Source organism: Cyanistes caeruleus, chromosome 9 (assembly GCF_971803275.1).
Source record: "Cyanistes caeruleus chromosome 9, bCyaCae1.hap1.1, whole genome shotgun sequence".
Classification (NCBI taxonomy): Eukaryota; Metazoa; Chordata; class Aves; order Passeriformes; family Paridae; genus Cyanistes; species Cyanistes caeruleus.
The window spans coordinates 32541987-32559268 of NC_141709.1; the positions used below are offsets into that span (position 1 = coordinate 32541987).

General features: G+C 43.4%; 1 protein-coding gene across 31 annotated transcripts in view; it reads right to left on the minus strand.

Moving 5' to 3' along the window:
* DOCK7 (dedicator of cytokinesis 7) overlaps positions 1-17282 on the minus strand; it is a 91723-nt gene that overhangs the window by 57746 nt on the left and 16695 nt on the right. For all 31 annotated transcript variants that reach the window (XR_015290413.1, XR_015290414.1, XM_086901774.1 and 28 more), the window contains exons 3-13: positions 11946-12121; positions 11767-11835; positions 9267-9396; positions 8948-9160; positions 8474-8559; positions 6526-6592; positions 5211-5360; positions 4407-4487; positions 3205-3370; positions 2430-2572; positions 866-959 (exon numbers count right to left, since the gene is read on the minus strand). Coding sequence is in view for 29 of the 31 variants with exons in the window: in XM_086901774.1 (XP_086757900.1) it covers positions 866-959; positions 2430-2572; positions 3205-3370; positions 4407-4487; positions 5211-5360; positions 6526-6592; positions 8474-8559; positions 8948-9160; positions 9267-9396; positions 11767-11835; positions 11946-12121 (1375 nt within the window). In the remaining 2 variants the exon portion in view is untranslated. The remainder of the gene's footprint in view (positions 1-865; positions 960-2429; positions 2573-3204; positions 3371-4406; positions 4488-5210; positions 5361-6525; positions 6593-8473; positions 8560-8947; positions 9161-9266; positions 9397-11766; positions 11836-11945; positions 12122-17282) is intronic.

The window sequence follows — 17282 nt, forward strand, 5'->3', positions numbered from 1 at the left end:
GTTAATATCCTATATATTCATTGATATCCTATATATGAATTTAATAAATCAACAAATTATAAATTACATCTGAAGTGGCTTTGTTAACAAGTATCAGTGGATCCAGCTGATTTCTAAGGCAACTGAGGGACCAGATAATAAGAGCCAACAGAAAATAGGCATCTTAACAGGGCATAGATGCTTTTTTCATAGGAAAACTGGGGAAATGCAGTCCAGATAATGCTTCTGTGAGGCCCAGCTCTTGTTACAAACAAAACTCCATCAGAGGAAAGGTTGAAAACCCCTGAGACTGGTCAGGCTACAAACCAGAGGTGAACTGGGTGAACTGATCACAACATTGAATGCTTGGAAGGTTCTGGTCACTGCCCAAGGCCTGGCAGACCAGATTCAGACTAATTTGCAGCAAGATAATTTTGCAAACTTTTCTTAAAACCTAACCTGGCTGCAAGGCCAGATGAGAGCTGGGGAGATGATCCAAGGAAGAGGCAGGATTGCTGTCCCTGGAGAGTTTTGAAGAGCAGGTTAAGTAAATATTGTCAGGAATAGCACAGGTCAGGGACCAGTTTCACTGAGATGTGCCAGGGTTTCTGTTTCCCTTTCTCAAACAGAGGTGGAGCCTGTTCCTATTAACCAGCAGTGGGAGCCAGGAGAGAGATCTCCTTTGGGATGGAGAGTGGGAAACAGAGGTTCCTGGGTTTGGGGTCTGCATCCTCCCCTCACTGACACCTCCCTCAGTGTGCCAGTGACAAACCTGCCCCGGAACACCTTCAGTGCTCCTGCTGTCCAGGGACTGCTCCCAGGGATTTCTTTGGGGGGAAATAACCAAACACCTGAACTTCTGAGCCCAGAAGGGCTGGCTGGATACCTGTGATGGGTCTGAGCCTGCGCAGCACCGACGAGGGACGTCTCATGTCAGCCAGGAACTTGTACAGGTCCTCATCGCTCAGGCGATCCCCCTCCTGCTCAGGGTGCAAGATTTGGTTACCCAAACAACCCTCCAGGGCTGCCAGAGAGTGAACAAACCCTCTCATCCCCAGGCTCTTCCCTCTCACATCAAACTGCCTCTTCCCAGAACAAGGTGTTAACATTAACATGTTAAATTACACTTCATTTCTCCATCCTTTCCCCTTCCTTCGTCCCTTATTAATCATCCTGACAGCTGCAGGAACTTTTAATTGAAAGCCTTTTCTCTCCCCATCAATATTATCTTTTTCCAAACTGGAGATGGCTGCTGAAAAATTTCCCAAAAATACTCATTTTTTAGCAAAAGTAATAGTTTGAAAAAGTATCTGTCATTCAGGAGGTGATCCTCGTCCCTTCTCCTCTGCCTTTCCCTTGGGATGAGCCCAGAACAGCCTTAATTTTCAGGAAAAATAGGAAGTGCAAGGAGTCTTTCTTCCTTGTGCTCATTCTAGTAGCTCAGAGTTTTACTAACTTTGGAAATATTACAGAAAATGGGACTCTGCCACCCAAAAGCAGAAGATATCTGATTCTGAAGGTAAGAAATCACAATATTAAAAAAAAAGCAAATGAAAGGTGAAAAACACTGGGTAGTGTTCAACTAATTATACTTAACAAGAGAAAAGAAAGATAAAAAAATCTGAAATTTAAAATCTTAAATTAATGTTTGGCAGTTTTTAAAGGACAAATTAAATAAAATTAGCTGCTTCAAAGTAAAAATAACCTCAACAAAGTAAATAAATACATGCTTTTATAAATTATTGCTAACTTGGAGACCAATTTTTCCTTAACTAGAAGTGACATTAAGCCAATCTTAAAGGAAATTTTCAGCTCTTTACTTTTTGCTAAGCTTAACTAAAAAAATTTGCTCCCTTTAATCATGTCTTCCACTCCTCAGGAAAACCCCAAGCTCTGGCTAAGAGGAGCTGCCACTCAGCAGAGCAGCATCAGAAGCAGAATGCTTTGTTTTCCTCAGGGATCCCTGGATGTGTCCAGGATGCCAACCTTAAATCCCTCTGAGGAATTGAATTCACTACTACCAGAATTAATATATTATATTATGTAATATATAACTGAAAAGAGAGTAGGTTTAGGTTAAATATTAGGGGAAATTTGTTCCCTAGGAGGGTGGGGAGGCCCTGGAATAGAATTTCCAGAGGAGCTGTGGCTGCCCCTGGATACCTGGAAGTGCCCAAGGTGATTTTGGAGCAACCTGGGCTAGAGGAAGGTGTCCCTGCCATGGCAGGGGTGGCACTGGATGGCCTCTAAGCTCCCTTCCAGCCCAAACCAATCTGTTATCCCCTGATAATTGAGATATACAGAACAAACCCACTGAATGCTGTTCAAAGATTCCCTGCAATTGGCGAACAGAAATCAAGCGCGTCACAAATTAATCACTCGGTGACCTCACATGATCCAGTCCTTCTGGCCAAGAAGTAACTCCTTAGTGAGACATTTTCATGCCACACCTGTTTGAAGAAGTTGGTCACTGTCAGGGTGGCTGGTCTGAAGCTGCTCAGGTTGCAAGCCTCGTCCCCACTCGTGGTCCTCTCCAAGGAACGCCGCCCCACGATGCTGGAGTTCCGCCTCTCCGACCACGACCCTTTACGTTCTGCAAAACACAGCGGTGAAAAGAAAAGGAATTAGAAAATAAAGCAGAAAAATTACAGTCCAAGAGATTACTTTTGCTCCAAGCAGGACTGTTTTCACAGGAGGAGAGGGAACGATGCCATGAGGTGACAGAAGAGGTGGTTACGCTCAGGCAATCCCGCTCTGGAGGCATCAGGAGGCTGTGGAGCACAGCTGAATCCTGCTCCCCTCCCAGCCACCTCACCCCAGTGCCTTCCTGCTGTTATAAAAGTCTTTATCATGCTGAGATTTATGTATTTCCCTTGCTCTGAAAGATGATGAAGTTGGCAGTTTTGGGGATGCTGAAGAGCAGTTTTGGATGAGCTATGTGGCTCACAAAGATTAATCCACTCCTTTGGAAAATGTTCATCAGCCTGTAATGCTCCCTCAGTCTCACAAGCCTGGTTTTAAATAATATAACAGATGGTTTGCTTGTAAAATCCTTGAAAGATAAATCCATTTGTTATCATGGACTTTTCTGTTTTAGTTCAGCCATGACCCCAGACCATCAGGGCAGGGGGAGGAAAGCCATAGAAGGAGCAACAGCAGCTACAGGATATGAACCAAAACCTCTGGATTTTCCACATTCCCTCCTGCAGACACCAAGTCCCGTACCTCCTGTGCCAACTTCAACTTCTGTGGAATCTCTTTCCAAGCTGCCAGCACTGCTCACAATGTTCATGAGGTGAATGGCTGTCCAGGCAAAAGGCATCCGGTACTTCCCGAGTCTTTGGCAAAACTGTTCTGCCTGGCCTTTCAGTTTTTCCAGCTTCTCCTTGTTCTGTGAAGGAAATATTCATTGCAAGAGGTTAAAAAGAGAGGGACAGAATCAGAGGTTTATTTAGCCAAATCAGTGAGGAGTGATGGGGTCTTTCCTAACTCCCAGTGGTTGTGTTTCAGTAGCAGCTTCCAGAGGAGGATCACCAAGTGTTGGGAAAATGCAACTTCTGCTTCCCAAAAGAGGCCAGCAGAGGACAGTCAGAACAGTCTTTTATGTTCTTCACCCTCCTGAACAGCCTGTCAAACCCCAGTGAGCTCATCTGCCCACTCCTTCAAGAAAATCTGAAGTTTCCCCTGTGAAGTCTGGAAGGGCCTTTCCTAACGTGACTTTATGCAGCAGGTGCTCAGATCATCTGGAGTTGTGTGGGAAACTCAAACCATTCCCCAAATTAGTATCACACTCATTCTGTCAAGGAAAAAAAAGGAATAAATGAGGATTTTTCCATAGCTCTGCATATTAAAGAGCAATCTTTAGAGCTTCAAGGAGGAAATATTTTATTAAGAGGTTGATTAAAATTAAGAAAGCATCCAAGCTTTTGAAAAAGCCTTAATGGAGAGGCTGGGATCACAGGAAGGGCTGGAACCTCTGCTGTGCCCTTCACCCTCATTATTACCCTTTGATCTCCACCTGGCTCAACCCAACTGCACACAAAATTAGGAACCATTTTTGAGATTCTTTTAGAACCAGAAGTGATGGGGTTAAAGCTGCAAAAGCAGTGGAAAAGTTGAAATTTTTACTGCAAATTCCCATCAAAGGCTGCCTTCCCTTGACCCAGCTGATCCTTTGGGATAGGGAATCACAGATGACTGAGTTTGATGGGAACCACAAATCTCCCCTGACAGCCACAAAAACTGCTGACCTTTAACTACTCCCCCCCAATAAGGCATCAAGACTCAAAGGTCTTTGACTCCTTTTTGGCCTTTAGAATGGGATTAGATTCTTAATTAAAAACTGATCCCTTTAAAGACAGTATCAACCATCCCAGGTAAAAGCAAATACATTGAATTTTTTATCAAAACACCCAAAAAATTCTTACCTTTGCTGCATCAGATTCTTTAAAAATCATATAAGGCTCTGCACACTCCCCAATATCTCCCTGCTGTAGAACTTTTTCCAGCTGAGAAGGGAAAATGAACCATTATAAGGACACACATCCAGCAAGGATTAATAAATTGAACAAGCATAGGGAAGCAACTAATTCTCTCACAAAAGCTGAAGCCTTGTGAGTCCTGGCATTTCCTGCAGAACTTTCACACTGCCTGTGAACTGAAAACATGTCTTGAACTCCCCTTTTGGCCACAGGATGATTCTTATCCAGAGTCCAGCCAAAAATCTTGACTCAAACACCCAAGTGAACGAGCAACATTTGTGCACCCATTGAATCAAAGGGAAGAACAGAGAATAACTTTTTATCTTTGTGCACTTTATCCCAGGAGTGACCAATGCTGCATTTTTATTTCAGTTTTGGATCTCACTCTCTTAGCAATTTCAGCCCACAAATACATCTGAAAATCTGACTATGGGGCATGTATCCCTTTTGAAATGAGATGCAGATCAATAGATATTTTGAGATTACTGGTATTTATCTGTCATTTTAAGGAGTCAGCACATGTTTTATATGAAAAGAAAGGTCAAGCCCCAGAAAATTAATTCATATCATCAAGCAAACCTTTGTGCTCTTTCCAGTTTCAGTGCACTGAACCAGTTGTTACAAAGGAACTTATGGGAGAATACTTGAAATAAAGCAGCACTGTTCACATTTTTGGGAACAGAATTTCTATTTTATTTTAAATAAAAACCAGGAGACTACAATAATTTCAATTTCTCTGGTATTTCTTACCTTTATTACTAGAAAGACATCTTGGGATGGGTAGGTGATAGAAAAGATGGCAGATCTGGCCAGGGTGGAAATAGCAGCAGGGGGGACATGAGGCCGAAGCATTCCCTTCATTTGCTCAGAGTTTAAATCAAAGTAGAAATTCTCTGAAATCTAAGGAAAAAATTGGATAGTTTCAAGCCTTAGTTATATATATATATATATAATTTTTGTAAATTCTTCACGAGCAATTTAAAATTGTTTTAAAATACATGTCAAATGCTCTTCATCTCAAACCATGTATGAATAGAGGAGAAAAAAGCCTTTTTGATTAAGAAATCAAGGCAGGACAGTGAGAAACAAAATGGAGGAAACACCACAAACTAGCCATAAAATTTCCTCCAACCCCTTTAAGGTATGTAACTCCATCACAGGATTAGAAATTACCACTGTTAGCTGAACTGAAAAGACCAAAATATCAGAATAGAAACAGAAAAAAAGGAAAAATACCCCTTGAAAGACAGACACTGAGCTTTCTATCCTGAAACACCAAATCCTTGACTGCAAAGCTTGAGAGCCAAAAAAGATGTGAGCAGGTTACCAACAGCAGAGGTCACTAAAGAACTTACTACGTAAAAGCCAAAAAAAAAAGAGGAGTAATGAGATGATAAAACTGGCTTATGAAATGTGATTTAAATATTAAACAAAGTTCACATAATATTCCACATATTCTCATCTACATAACTTAAATCTCAATGCATTAAATTCAAGTCTTAAAGAGATAAATGTCAAAATGCATATTTTTAACATTTTTCTCTCCACTACTGCTAATATCTTGAATAAGGAAAACTAAGGGACTCTTTAAATATTAAATACAGAACATAAATAGGTGGATAAATGTATTTTGCATTTCCTATAACTTAGATCTTGAAAAGATTCCTCAGTTTTGTTTTGATTTTAGCAATTTTAGCATGTGTGACTTTCTCATGCATTACTGAAGTGCTGCTTGGACCTATGCCATGCTGAATCACCAAAAAGAGATTAAGAAAGTCATAAAAACCTAATCTAAATAAAAGGTTTCAGTTACCTAAGTTCTCTCTGGGGAAGAGACTTTTGAAAGCCCAAATTGGACTATATATATATATACATATACACATATATATATATTTTCAGATTTCAGGCACTCACATATTAAATTATATTTTTAGAAAAGTGGTTATACCTCAACTGCTTTACCAAGGAGAACACACAAGTTAAAGCTTTGCCACCAGAATTAATTCCTCCATTTTTGTGTTTAAATTTCAGTGGAAATGTCACACTCAAGTAATTAAAAACCTACCTTCTTCTTTTCTTTAACATCATACAAAGCCAAACTTGCAAAAATGGGCTCAATTTCTATTTCAAATCTTGAAAGAAAGAAACACAAAATCAATCAGTTGACTTGCATTTTGTCAGAAGGAATCCCAAACCCTCCCTGGGTGATGGGGACTGAGATGTCAGGAACAGCTGAGCCAGCCCAAGGGCTGCTCCAAAAGGATCTTCTTTCCCAGTTTCCACCCCATTCCTGTCCTGGTTTCTGCCACCACGACCATGTGCTCCCTGGCTTTTAGAAGGTCCATTTTAACTCGCTGAAAGCCAAGCAAAGCAGCCCAAAAGCTTCCTCAAAGGGAGAGGAATTGTTAATTGGGAAAACTGGAGCTCTCAGCTCCCCTGATTCCCTGGAGAAGACACTTTCCTGTGGCTAAATGGCCAAGCGCTCCTCTCAGCACTACTGGACACTCAGGGACACCAATTTTGGCAATTTTCAACAGCCAACTGTTATCAGAAAATACCAAACACTCCCTTAGCAAGGTGCCAGCTTTTCACAGTGACTGTTACCCAGTGTTTATGCAAATTCCCACTCCCAACAAGAACACTGACCCACCAAACAGAGCTGAACTTATTGTTAGAACACCTGGGGAGATAAAGGAATTTAAAACCGTTCAAAACCTGTCTCTGCTGCACAGTGAGCAGGGGCTGAAATGCCATTTCTTGTCTGCACAGCCTCCCCACAGAATTCATGCCCCATCCACGCTGGGATCCCCTCCACACCCAGCCCTTGCAGAGAGCTCTCAGCTCCAGCCTGGAACTCCTTCTTCCAACAGGGACAACACCACCAAACAGGTGTTTTCTCCAGTTTTGCAACAAAGCTGAGATTAACCTGGAAATGACCCTGCTTAGGTCATCTGAGCCTTCTCCCTGGGGACAATGTCCTTGTTTTGTGCCACTGAGACACCACAATCTTGGATTATATCCCTGGGTACACAAGCAAGCGTGTAGCTGCGCAGATCTGCTACAAATTTGCAGTCAGCAAGAGATGCTTAAAGAGCAGAAAACATTAATTTCCAGCATCTAACTTATTTATGCTAAAGACACCCTCCTTTGGAGGGAAAGCTGCACTGCTACTGCATATTATGTTGTTCCAGTTCATAAAAGGCTGCAAAATCAGTTCATCTCTACGGCTATATTAGGTCCTGGAGTACTCTACGAGCAGGAGAAATGTCCCACACATATATCTCAGTTATGAGCAGCAACTGGAGCTCTCTAATAAGAAGGGTTGACCTAACTGAGGACACAGAAGATGAATACAGCAGTGTGGAAAATCAGTTTTGTACTTTATTTCTCCAAGGGAATAACAGTAAAATTTTACCTTGTGTTATTAGAGAAGAGTTATAGGCAATGAACCAGCTGCAGGTAACCCTATATTCAGGAGCTCCACTTCATTAAACTTGTTTAACAGGTTTCTATTCCTCCAGTTAATGCTTACTAAGTATATAAAGTCTTCACTCTTAAAGGGACACAGTCAAGGTTGTTGAGCCTAAACTTTGGCAAATCTTTGGTTGTCTTTATGTTTTCAAGGCTCCAGCATTTCTAATCTTTTAATTTAATCTCAAATTTCCTTCTTAGGGAGGGGAACACCAGTGAGTTGCCAATTTCAGAGCCCTGGAGGAGCGTGGTGAAGCCTCATGTCACGTGAACATGGAACAGGCAGAGCTGGAAAGCAACAGGGAGAAAAAGGCAGGGAGGTGGATATTTCCTGTCTCATCCATCTGCAGGAAGTCTTGAAGATACAACTGTGTAACTCAAGCTTTACAAATTTAACCTGGAAGCCTATGACCAAATAATGCAATGACCCTTCCAGGGTAATAAACAAAGCAGTGGAGTTATTCCAGATGCACATGGATACAGCAGCAGATTTAAATTTCTGGATTTCTGCAGTGCAGCTCTCTGTTGGGAGTGGTACTTACTTCAGGGACAAACACTTCACCAGGAGTCTTTGGCCAAAGTGTTCTTTGGGTACTTCAGGGACACTGAGTCTCTCTATGGGCTCCTCCTGGAATTAAGAGACACAACTCCTGTATAAAACAACCAGCAGAATCAGGAGGCAAACACATCACCACTTTTTTCTTCTAAGACACAGCACCAATTTCATCCAAGGCTTCCCAGCATGGTGCATTCATCAGCAGCTATAAATACGCTAAATTAAATCCCTTAAATGTTTCTACATTACTGGGGATTGCATAACCAGAAGGGAAACCAAATCTTCAGAAAGTAGTATCTATGGGCAAGACAATATGCTGAAAAACATTAAATAGCTGCAGTTCTCATGCATGTTAAAACACAGGTGATCTCAAATCCTTTAAATCTGTGGCAGACTGACAGCTTTCACATTCCTTACACCCTTCACTTTTTTAGTCTCACCCACATGCATGTAAAAATACCTCATCTGGTGCTGGGTGTAGTGCAAAAAGCTCCTTATGCCTACTGGACTTCCTCTGGTCCTCGTTGTGGTGGTCAATCTCCTCGTTTGGGGTTCTGTCCAGCAGGTTTGGGAGAAGAGCATCAGGCAGGGAGTTCTTCAGGTCGAAGATGCTGCAGGCCCAGCTGCCCCGGGGAGTGTCGTCGATCGACATTGAGCGTCGCTTAAGGTCATCCTGAGAGCCAACAAATTAAAAGCAACTTATAATGGGAAAAGGACTGCACTTTTAAAGCAGGACTGTAAATTAGGTTTTATGTAGCGAGGTTTTAAAGGCACATTACTTGTTCATCCTGGTAGCTGTTGCCATCCGGAGCTTCGTCAGACTCAAAGATCTGTTTGGGGAGCCCTTTTTGCCTCTCCTTCTGTTTGTCCAGGGTGTTGGGATTGAACCCAGTTCCCAGCTTGTGGTATCTGCAAACAGAGGATTTCAAACACGTTCTTAGCAGCCCTTTTGACCCTGACCCCAGGAGCAGCACCCTGGAACAAACCCAGCATTGTCAGCGTGGGTGCTCCCGAGGCTGGAGCTGCTCCCTGCAAACACCATTTCCAGTCAGCTCCACTGGAGCTGGGGCATCATCCAACAGCCACTATTCCAACACTACAATGTGACTCTGTTCATCTATAAAGCCACTCTGGGTGATGTCAAAAGGAGGATTATCAAGGGCCAATTAAAGTAATTGTAAAATGTGCCATTGTGATGCCAAGCTAAAAACAGGCCAGGAACACGAGGGCTGAAGGCCAGTGGTTCTGCTGGAGCAGGAACTGACTTGGAGCAGATAAAATGATTAACTGGAAAACCAAAACAGCAACTCAGGAAAATCCTGAGCACCTCTGGAGAACAACTTTCCAACCCTGACTAAAACAAGTGTGTTCACACAGCATCTCTGTAAGGAAAGTGGGTCCCTCGGAGCTTTCCAGAGTGTAAGAGCTCCTGCAAGTGAACAGTCTGCCTGCTGTGCTGACAGGAGCAGATCTCTCACTAACAAATTTTTGGGTGCCAAATGGCAGCATGTCTGTATTTATACACACACACGTGGGTAGAGCCATGGTCTCCCTGCAATACTCACTCCAGGTAAGTTCCTGGGATCACATCTGGAATTAATTGTTCTTACCATGCCCTGGTACTAAAGTTACCACAAAGGGATGTTCCAGACATGGGAAAACCATGGATAGGCTAGCAGTGAATAATGGAAGGGAATAGAAAAAAGGAAGAATGCATTTTCCTTGCTAGGTTGTAATTCCTGAAACAATAGGATTTGTATAATCCTCACCTGGATGTCTGCGTTTCCATCACAGCTACACCAACAAGTGCAAAGGATCTCTAATTCACACCTGACTTCAGAAATTAAGCTTGAAATCAGAATATGCTAGTGGGTTTTTTTCAGGCCAATATGATTTTCCAATATCATTAAAGGAATTACTGAATGGGTGGATTTCCTTGCCTCAAAAACATTTTGGTTACTAAAAACTGGAGGGAGAAACAAACATAAAGATTATTTTCCCTGGGGTGGGGAAGTAAAGGGATTGTCAATTCAGCAGTTCTTCCAACAGCTGGGGTTGGTGCCCCTGGAGCTAGCCAGAGGACTTGGAACCATTCATTGGGATGGGTTAAGAGGAAATTGTTGACATCCTTACTTGAAAAACAATTCAGTCCTTCCCAGCTGAGCTTTTGGGTTCTTCCCCTGCTCCAGCAGTAACTCTTCAATTTCTACACATTAAACATAGCAGAGCACTGCTATGGTTTTATCCAAGCAGGAAATGCTATGACTCTCAGAGGACAAAACCCACCAAATAAACCTCATCAGAGCAGGAGTCACAGCCAGGAATTCCAGGTACCAACAAAAGTCACTGAGAAGCCATGTAGCTGGCTGGGTCACACTGTCCAGGTCTGTGGTGTATCCAAGACTCTACTGCCAAGGCTGGGAGTTAATAAAAGATCTCCCTCCCTCTCTTGGGTTCCTTTCTGGCTGGCTTGTTGGTTTGTTTTGGTTTTTTTTGGTATGAGATTACAAAACACTTTTTTATTAGGTCACGTTAGCAGTGCCAACCATATCCTGAGCATCCCCTGAAGTGGCTCTCAGGACAACATTAAACCAGTGAATTGTAGCAACTGCCACAAGGGCAGAGCTGGAGCTGCAGCCGAGGCATTTGTAGGTGATGCACATCACATGGATCACTTACTCCTTGACAGCAGCTCTTGAAGTCATCAGACTTCCAATCATCCGAGAGAGCTCGTGCTCCAACTAAAGCCTCTCAGAACCCTTCCTGCTAATTTGCATGGAACAATCAATGCATGCCCATCCTCTGAACTGTTAACTCATTAGGTAAATGTTGTGATGGTTCAAATATTAACAATTATTTGTTTGAATGATGTGCTTTCCCCAGGTCTCTCTGGGAACCAATGGAAGCAGCAGGGGGCACCTTGTCTATTGGATGGTCGTGACTGCACGTAAATCGTACTTCACTGCAAAATTAATGCAACTTGTCTCTAAAAAGAACTAAAACCAGATGGAACAAAGAAAGAAACAAATGCTGGAAGTAATTTTACTTGTCCACATCCCCTAATTGCTCTACCATGGTAAAGGAGCAACTGTGGATTTAAATGGCCTAGATTTTCCAAAATGCCCCAAGGGGTTTTGACGTCCAAGATCCAATTTTCCAAAAACTAAAAGATAGAGGACATGGAATCAGCAGCCAGGACAACATTTTTGAGCCTCCTTACAGCAACTGGCCAAAATTTAAATATGAACTTGAAGTGACGAACACCAGAGGGGAACTCACTTTCTGTTCACGATCGCCCAGTCCTCCGTGTAACTCCTGACACAGTCCCTCACGTGGGGGTCCATCTCGCTGTTGAAAGAATAAAAAACAGAGATCACAGAGATTATGATGATTTCTTAAATTTCTCAAAAATTAAATATGAATCCCCTGGAGCATCACCACGTCACCTCCTGTCCTACCTCTCCTCGGGCACGGCCGACACGAGCGTCCGGCACTCGCGGGGGGTGTAAACCACCTCGATGTCATCGGGGGGAAACTCCAGCAGGTCCCGCAGGGGCCCCGACTCCACGGCCAGAGGGTGAGTGATGAGATAATCCTCCAGGTCCACAGGGTCCACGGCTTCTGTGAGAGGCACCTGGGAACACACAAACCACCACAGGGGCCTTAAACCGAGGTGAGCAAATAAAGAAACATCACAGGCGCGTTTTCTGCTCTCTTTTAAACCAGTTCTTCTGCCTTGTTGAGGGATTTGATGCAATATCAGGTGATTAACCTCAGTGGTGTTAACCTCAGCTAACACACAGCAGAGCTGTTTCTCATGTCTTATCTTTTATCTGATGTTCCTCTGGTGCATACCATCATCACCTAAAAAATACAAATACAGCCAGGAAAGGCTACATCTATTTTCAAAATACACAACAAAAGGAAATTTCGTACTTTATTTCCCACATATCCGAGCCTGGATTTGTTTTTACCAGGCTCTGATCACAAAGGGAACCTTGATCCTGCTCCAAGATGCAGGAACCCTCCCTCCCTCAGGCACAGCCCTCAGCCAGAACCCAGAGCAAGGCCTGATTTACCAGGAACTCAGGAAGCCACACAGCTCTGAGGACTAACATTATTTTGAATTAAATCGCCTCTCTGGTGAACACAAAACACAATGTTCACCTACCACAGGTACAAGTTTAACTTCTCCCTGATATTAGAGCCTTTAGTGCCACAATGACTCTGCCCATGCCAGGAAGGGACGCTACCCTCAATAAAAGGGATGCTTAAAAATCATCTTTACTGGGCACAAAGCCTTTACCTGAAGCACAAGGAATGACTGAATACGTGCAGGAAAACAGTAGATTTCACTGGCAGTGCTGATCTCACCAACCTGAGCTTTTTTTAGATACATTAGAAGAAAATTTGCATAAACTGGATACATACTCACATTGCATAACATGTATTTTTACATATTCCATTACATAAATACATATAAATATTCTGATATGAGATCATTATGCTATGAGGCTATACATAAACATAGACATTAAGAAAATGAAACACTAAAAACAAGTTTTGAGGAAGCTGTCTCTACAGCAACTGACAGATTTCCTAGAATTCCCTGGCACATGCCAGTGAGGCTGAGTGTTTTAACAAGAGTCACAAAAACACATCCAAATTCAGCAGTTTTCTCTACTAACTTCCCCTTTCCTGACATCCAGATGATTTCTGTGGGACAAGGAACTATCCTGCAGCTTGTGCTGGAGATGACTTTAAAAAGAACACTCAGCACTTCAGTTTTAAATTTGCTTCTTGAAAATGTTGCTATACAAATCCCAAATTCCAGTTTTTAAACTATTGCCAACAAGTTCTGAAATAAATCAACTTTTTATTCAAGGCAAAAGACTCTGCTAACACAGAGATACTGAAAGAATCTCCCAGCCACAACCAACCTCAATGAATACTGCAATTTTCTTAGAAGGCAAATCCTTCAGCAACGTGACTCCAAGGAAATCAGGGGACTTGGACCAGATGACTTTTTGCCAGAGAAGAATCTGGTTCACCAAAAAAAATATGTGATGGCTGTCTAGAATACTATTAGAAATGTAGTGTTTGATTCTGCAATTTAAGCAAAATAAACAAATTAATTTCTGTGTAAAGAAATAGCAAAAGAATCATAGAAGGGTTGGAAAGGACCTAAAGCCCAGCTCGTTCCGAACCTCTGCCATGGGCAGGGACACCTTTCACAAGAAGATGATGATCATCTCTTTAACCCCATAACCTTTTCCCCCCGTCTAATCCTGAACTCTTGAATCAGAAATCTGACTCTAAAAATCCTGAACTCTTGAAATGGACTCAAAGTACGTGATTTTGGAGAACTTTTGAGAAGACAAACCAGACACTTCCCACTGTTTTCATTGCCGCAAGCAGAATTTGTCACTGCTCCTTCCCACATCTCAGCTGAGATGTCACCACCTCACCCTGCTCTTTACAAACAGGCAGACCAGCCCCATTTGGCACAAGATCCCTGACAAATGTCACTGAGAGGTGACAGCTTTTCCTTAAGGAACTGCTACAAGTGCCTGTTTGCTTCCAAGTGCTGCAAACTTCCTGCGCTGCTCTGCACCAAATCGTCCCTTCCACTGACAAACCTAAGAAGCAAAGAGGAGGAACCACCCAGCAATGGAGACTCCTTGCAAATGAAGATGAAAGCAATAAAATCACTGGGCAAAAAAGCTCCAGAAGCAAGGGGGTGTCCTGAGGTGCTGGGAAAAGCATCCCCTCCCATCCTCCCAGTGCAGAGCCCCATCCATGCAGCGATGCTGCTCCTTGCTGGACCCTGACAGCACCTCCCAGAAGGGTAAGAAAGTCTCACAGGATGATTTAAAGCTGTTTAGCTGATCCTATTTTTAAGCCCTAACATTTTAAGACTTACTTTTATTCCTCTTTCTGACCTGGAAGGTCCAAAGCTGAGGGATCTTCCAAAAGTGAACTGCCTATGGCAAGTGCTGTGTTTTAATTTGCACAAACTCATTTACCTGTGATTCTCTAACACACAGGAACCTGTCCCTCATCCCTTCCAATATTTCCACTCATCCTGATAAACAGAATTGCAGAAAAGATGAGGAAAAACCTCTGTATTAATGCAAAGCTCACGGGGACATGCAGGACTGAGGGTGTGAGACTGTCACAGCCCAAAACACACCACGTCCCCTCACCCCTGGCATTTCACATCTCAAATTCCCCTTGTCCAGCAGGAGCATTGAGATGAATGAAGTGCCCATGCCAGTTAAAAATCACCAATGCAGAAAGGCAGGCAGTGCCCAGGGGCTCTCTGTGCATTCCAGGGGTTTCCAAGCCCTTCACACATTTCAGGATTAGGCCCAAGGTTGCACTCCACAATTTTCCAGTTTGTCTCTTCGGGTAACTCTTGTACCATGAAGATGTAAACAAACATAAAAGTCAAACCCAGAGGCCTGTGTCAGACTCACCATCTGTGCAGCCAGAAATACTGTCTAGCACCTGAGTAAACAGGCCAAACATAAATTCATGGGTATGGAGAGGAACTACTTGGTGTCAGACTATTGGCAGATAAAAGGCAAGAACATTATTTTAGGCTTCAGATATTTGTGGGGGAAGAAGTGATGAAAGAGGAGGAGGAGGAAAGAAGGATGAATAAATGCACCAGAAAGAAAATGAACCTAAAAGATGTCCCCATGTGTGAACAGAAATGCTAGAGCTCCTCTCAAGGCTCTTGCTGTCAATGGTTTAACCTTTCCCCTGTCCTGCATCGTGCTCCAGCATCGCTCCAAAAGTGTGGATGGGGACAAGGACACATAAAATACCAGAAGCTATTCCTGTGTTACTTGGGCTAATCACCAGTCACCTGAAATTGCCACACAAAGCCATCAGGTGAAGCGTGCACACTGGAGGAGCTGGACGAGCTCGGATAAAGACCAGGTTACCCAACCCCATCATCCCAATCTCATCATCCCAATCAACCTCAGTGCTGCTGGAGGAGCAGAACCTGCTCTGTCATCTCACCTCCAGCCCAGCTGACCTCCTGTGGCACCAGGAAAAACAAGAGGCACCCACCAGCTGATTCCCCTGGCCTGCAGGAGTGTGACACTGTGCTACTGATGATCTCAGCTACCAAACAATTCCCAGTCCCGTCAGCTGCGCATGGAAAGGTTTGAAATCTGCTGCAGCAGGAAGGGGGAACAGCTGAGGAGGATAAAGCTGTGCTCTCCCACAGCCCTGCTTGCTGGCAGGCTGCAGACTTCAGGGCAATATTCATCCTGCTGCCAGGAAAAGCCTTCTCATTCCTCCTGGCAGCTCTGGGGAAGCAACAGTGTCTCCTCCATAAAACACAGCCAGTTCTTCACTGGACTTCCAAAGGCAGAAGGACAATCCAGCTAAGTACCTGCAAACATGCAGAACACCTACCAACTGGCTAATCACAGAATCCCAGAGTGGTTTTGGAGGAAAGGACCTTAAAGCTCATCCTGTTTCAACTCTGACACTTTCCACTGTCCCAGGCTGCTCCAAGCCCTGTCCAGCCTGGCCCTGGGCACTTCCAGGGATCCAGGGGCAGCCACAGCTTCTCTGGACACCCTGTGCCAGGGCCTCAGCACACTCACAGGGAGGAGTTTCTTAAAATCTAACCTGAATTTCTCCTCTTTCAGTCTGAAGCCATTCTCCCTAGCACTGTTTGCCTGTGTAAAAAGTCACTCTCCTTGTTTTTTCCAAGTCCCCTTTAAGCACTGAAAGGTATCAATGTGATCTCCCCTAATAAACCTAATGGGGAATTCTGGAGTGTTACTGTAAGAAATCCTTGCCAGGAGGTCCATTTCTGTTGAGTTTATTAAGACCCTCCAGAAACCAAAGTCTGCAAGAGCCCTGAGCATCTTCCCCACCAGGACCATAGAATAATGTGAATTAATAGCAAATATATGCTAAAAATATGCAAAGGAAAGCTGCTCCCAGAATTGCTGCTCTTTTAAAAAACACTCTTTGATTTTGGACAATTCCCTAACAGGGTTTTCACTCAGCCTTTATCCCAGGATCAGGCACTGGCACCTCACTCATGGCAAGCACTGTTCTGGTGCTATTAAAATCTACAGGAGGACAATGTGGGGAGAAAGGGCAGCTCAGGATGAGTAAGAGGAGCATAACCTGCTCCCTGCCAGCATAAACACTGTGTTTATCACAGTACTGATAAAATGAAAGTACAGAAGAAATCAAACAGGACTCCCTCTCTCAGATTTACCCCAATCAAACCCCTCACTTGGAAATAACAATTCTGCATGTCCTTAACCTGACCACAGCCACGTTCAACCAGTTAATTCAGACAGCAGCCTTTCTGATTTGGCTTCTCTAACCCATTTAAAGGCAGTTTCCAGAGGTGCACCTGCATTGCTGCAGTTCAGGCTCTTAGCACTTGCAGGACAAACCCTTATTTCAAAGGTTTACAGCTCTCCTGCAGTGGGGACACTCAAGCTTTCTTCTTTAAGGTTGTGTTATTCTTCACTGTTACATCCCCTTAAAAGCTGGAAAATAAAACTGCGTTCCCTATCGACTTTGCCTTTCTCCAGACAGCAAACATTGTATTTTTGTGGAGTTTTAGTGCACATGTCTCTCTCCTATTTATTTCCTCCTTTTGAGCAGCTACCTGGATCATCATCATCCCTTACAAAAGCACCTGCACAAATCTGCAGGAGCCTCAGTGAGGGGATGTGGCATCACTCCATGGAAGGTAACACAAACCTTCATTCACTTCAGCCAAGCATCCCAAAGGGATAACAAAG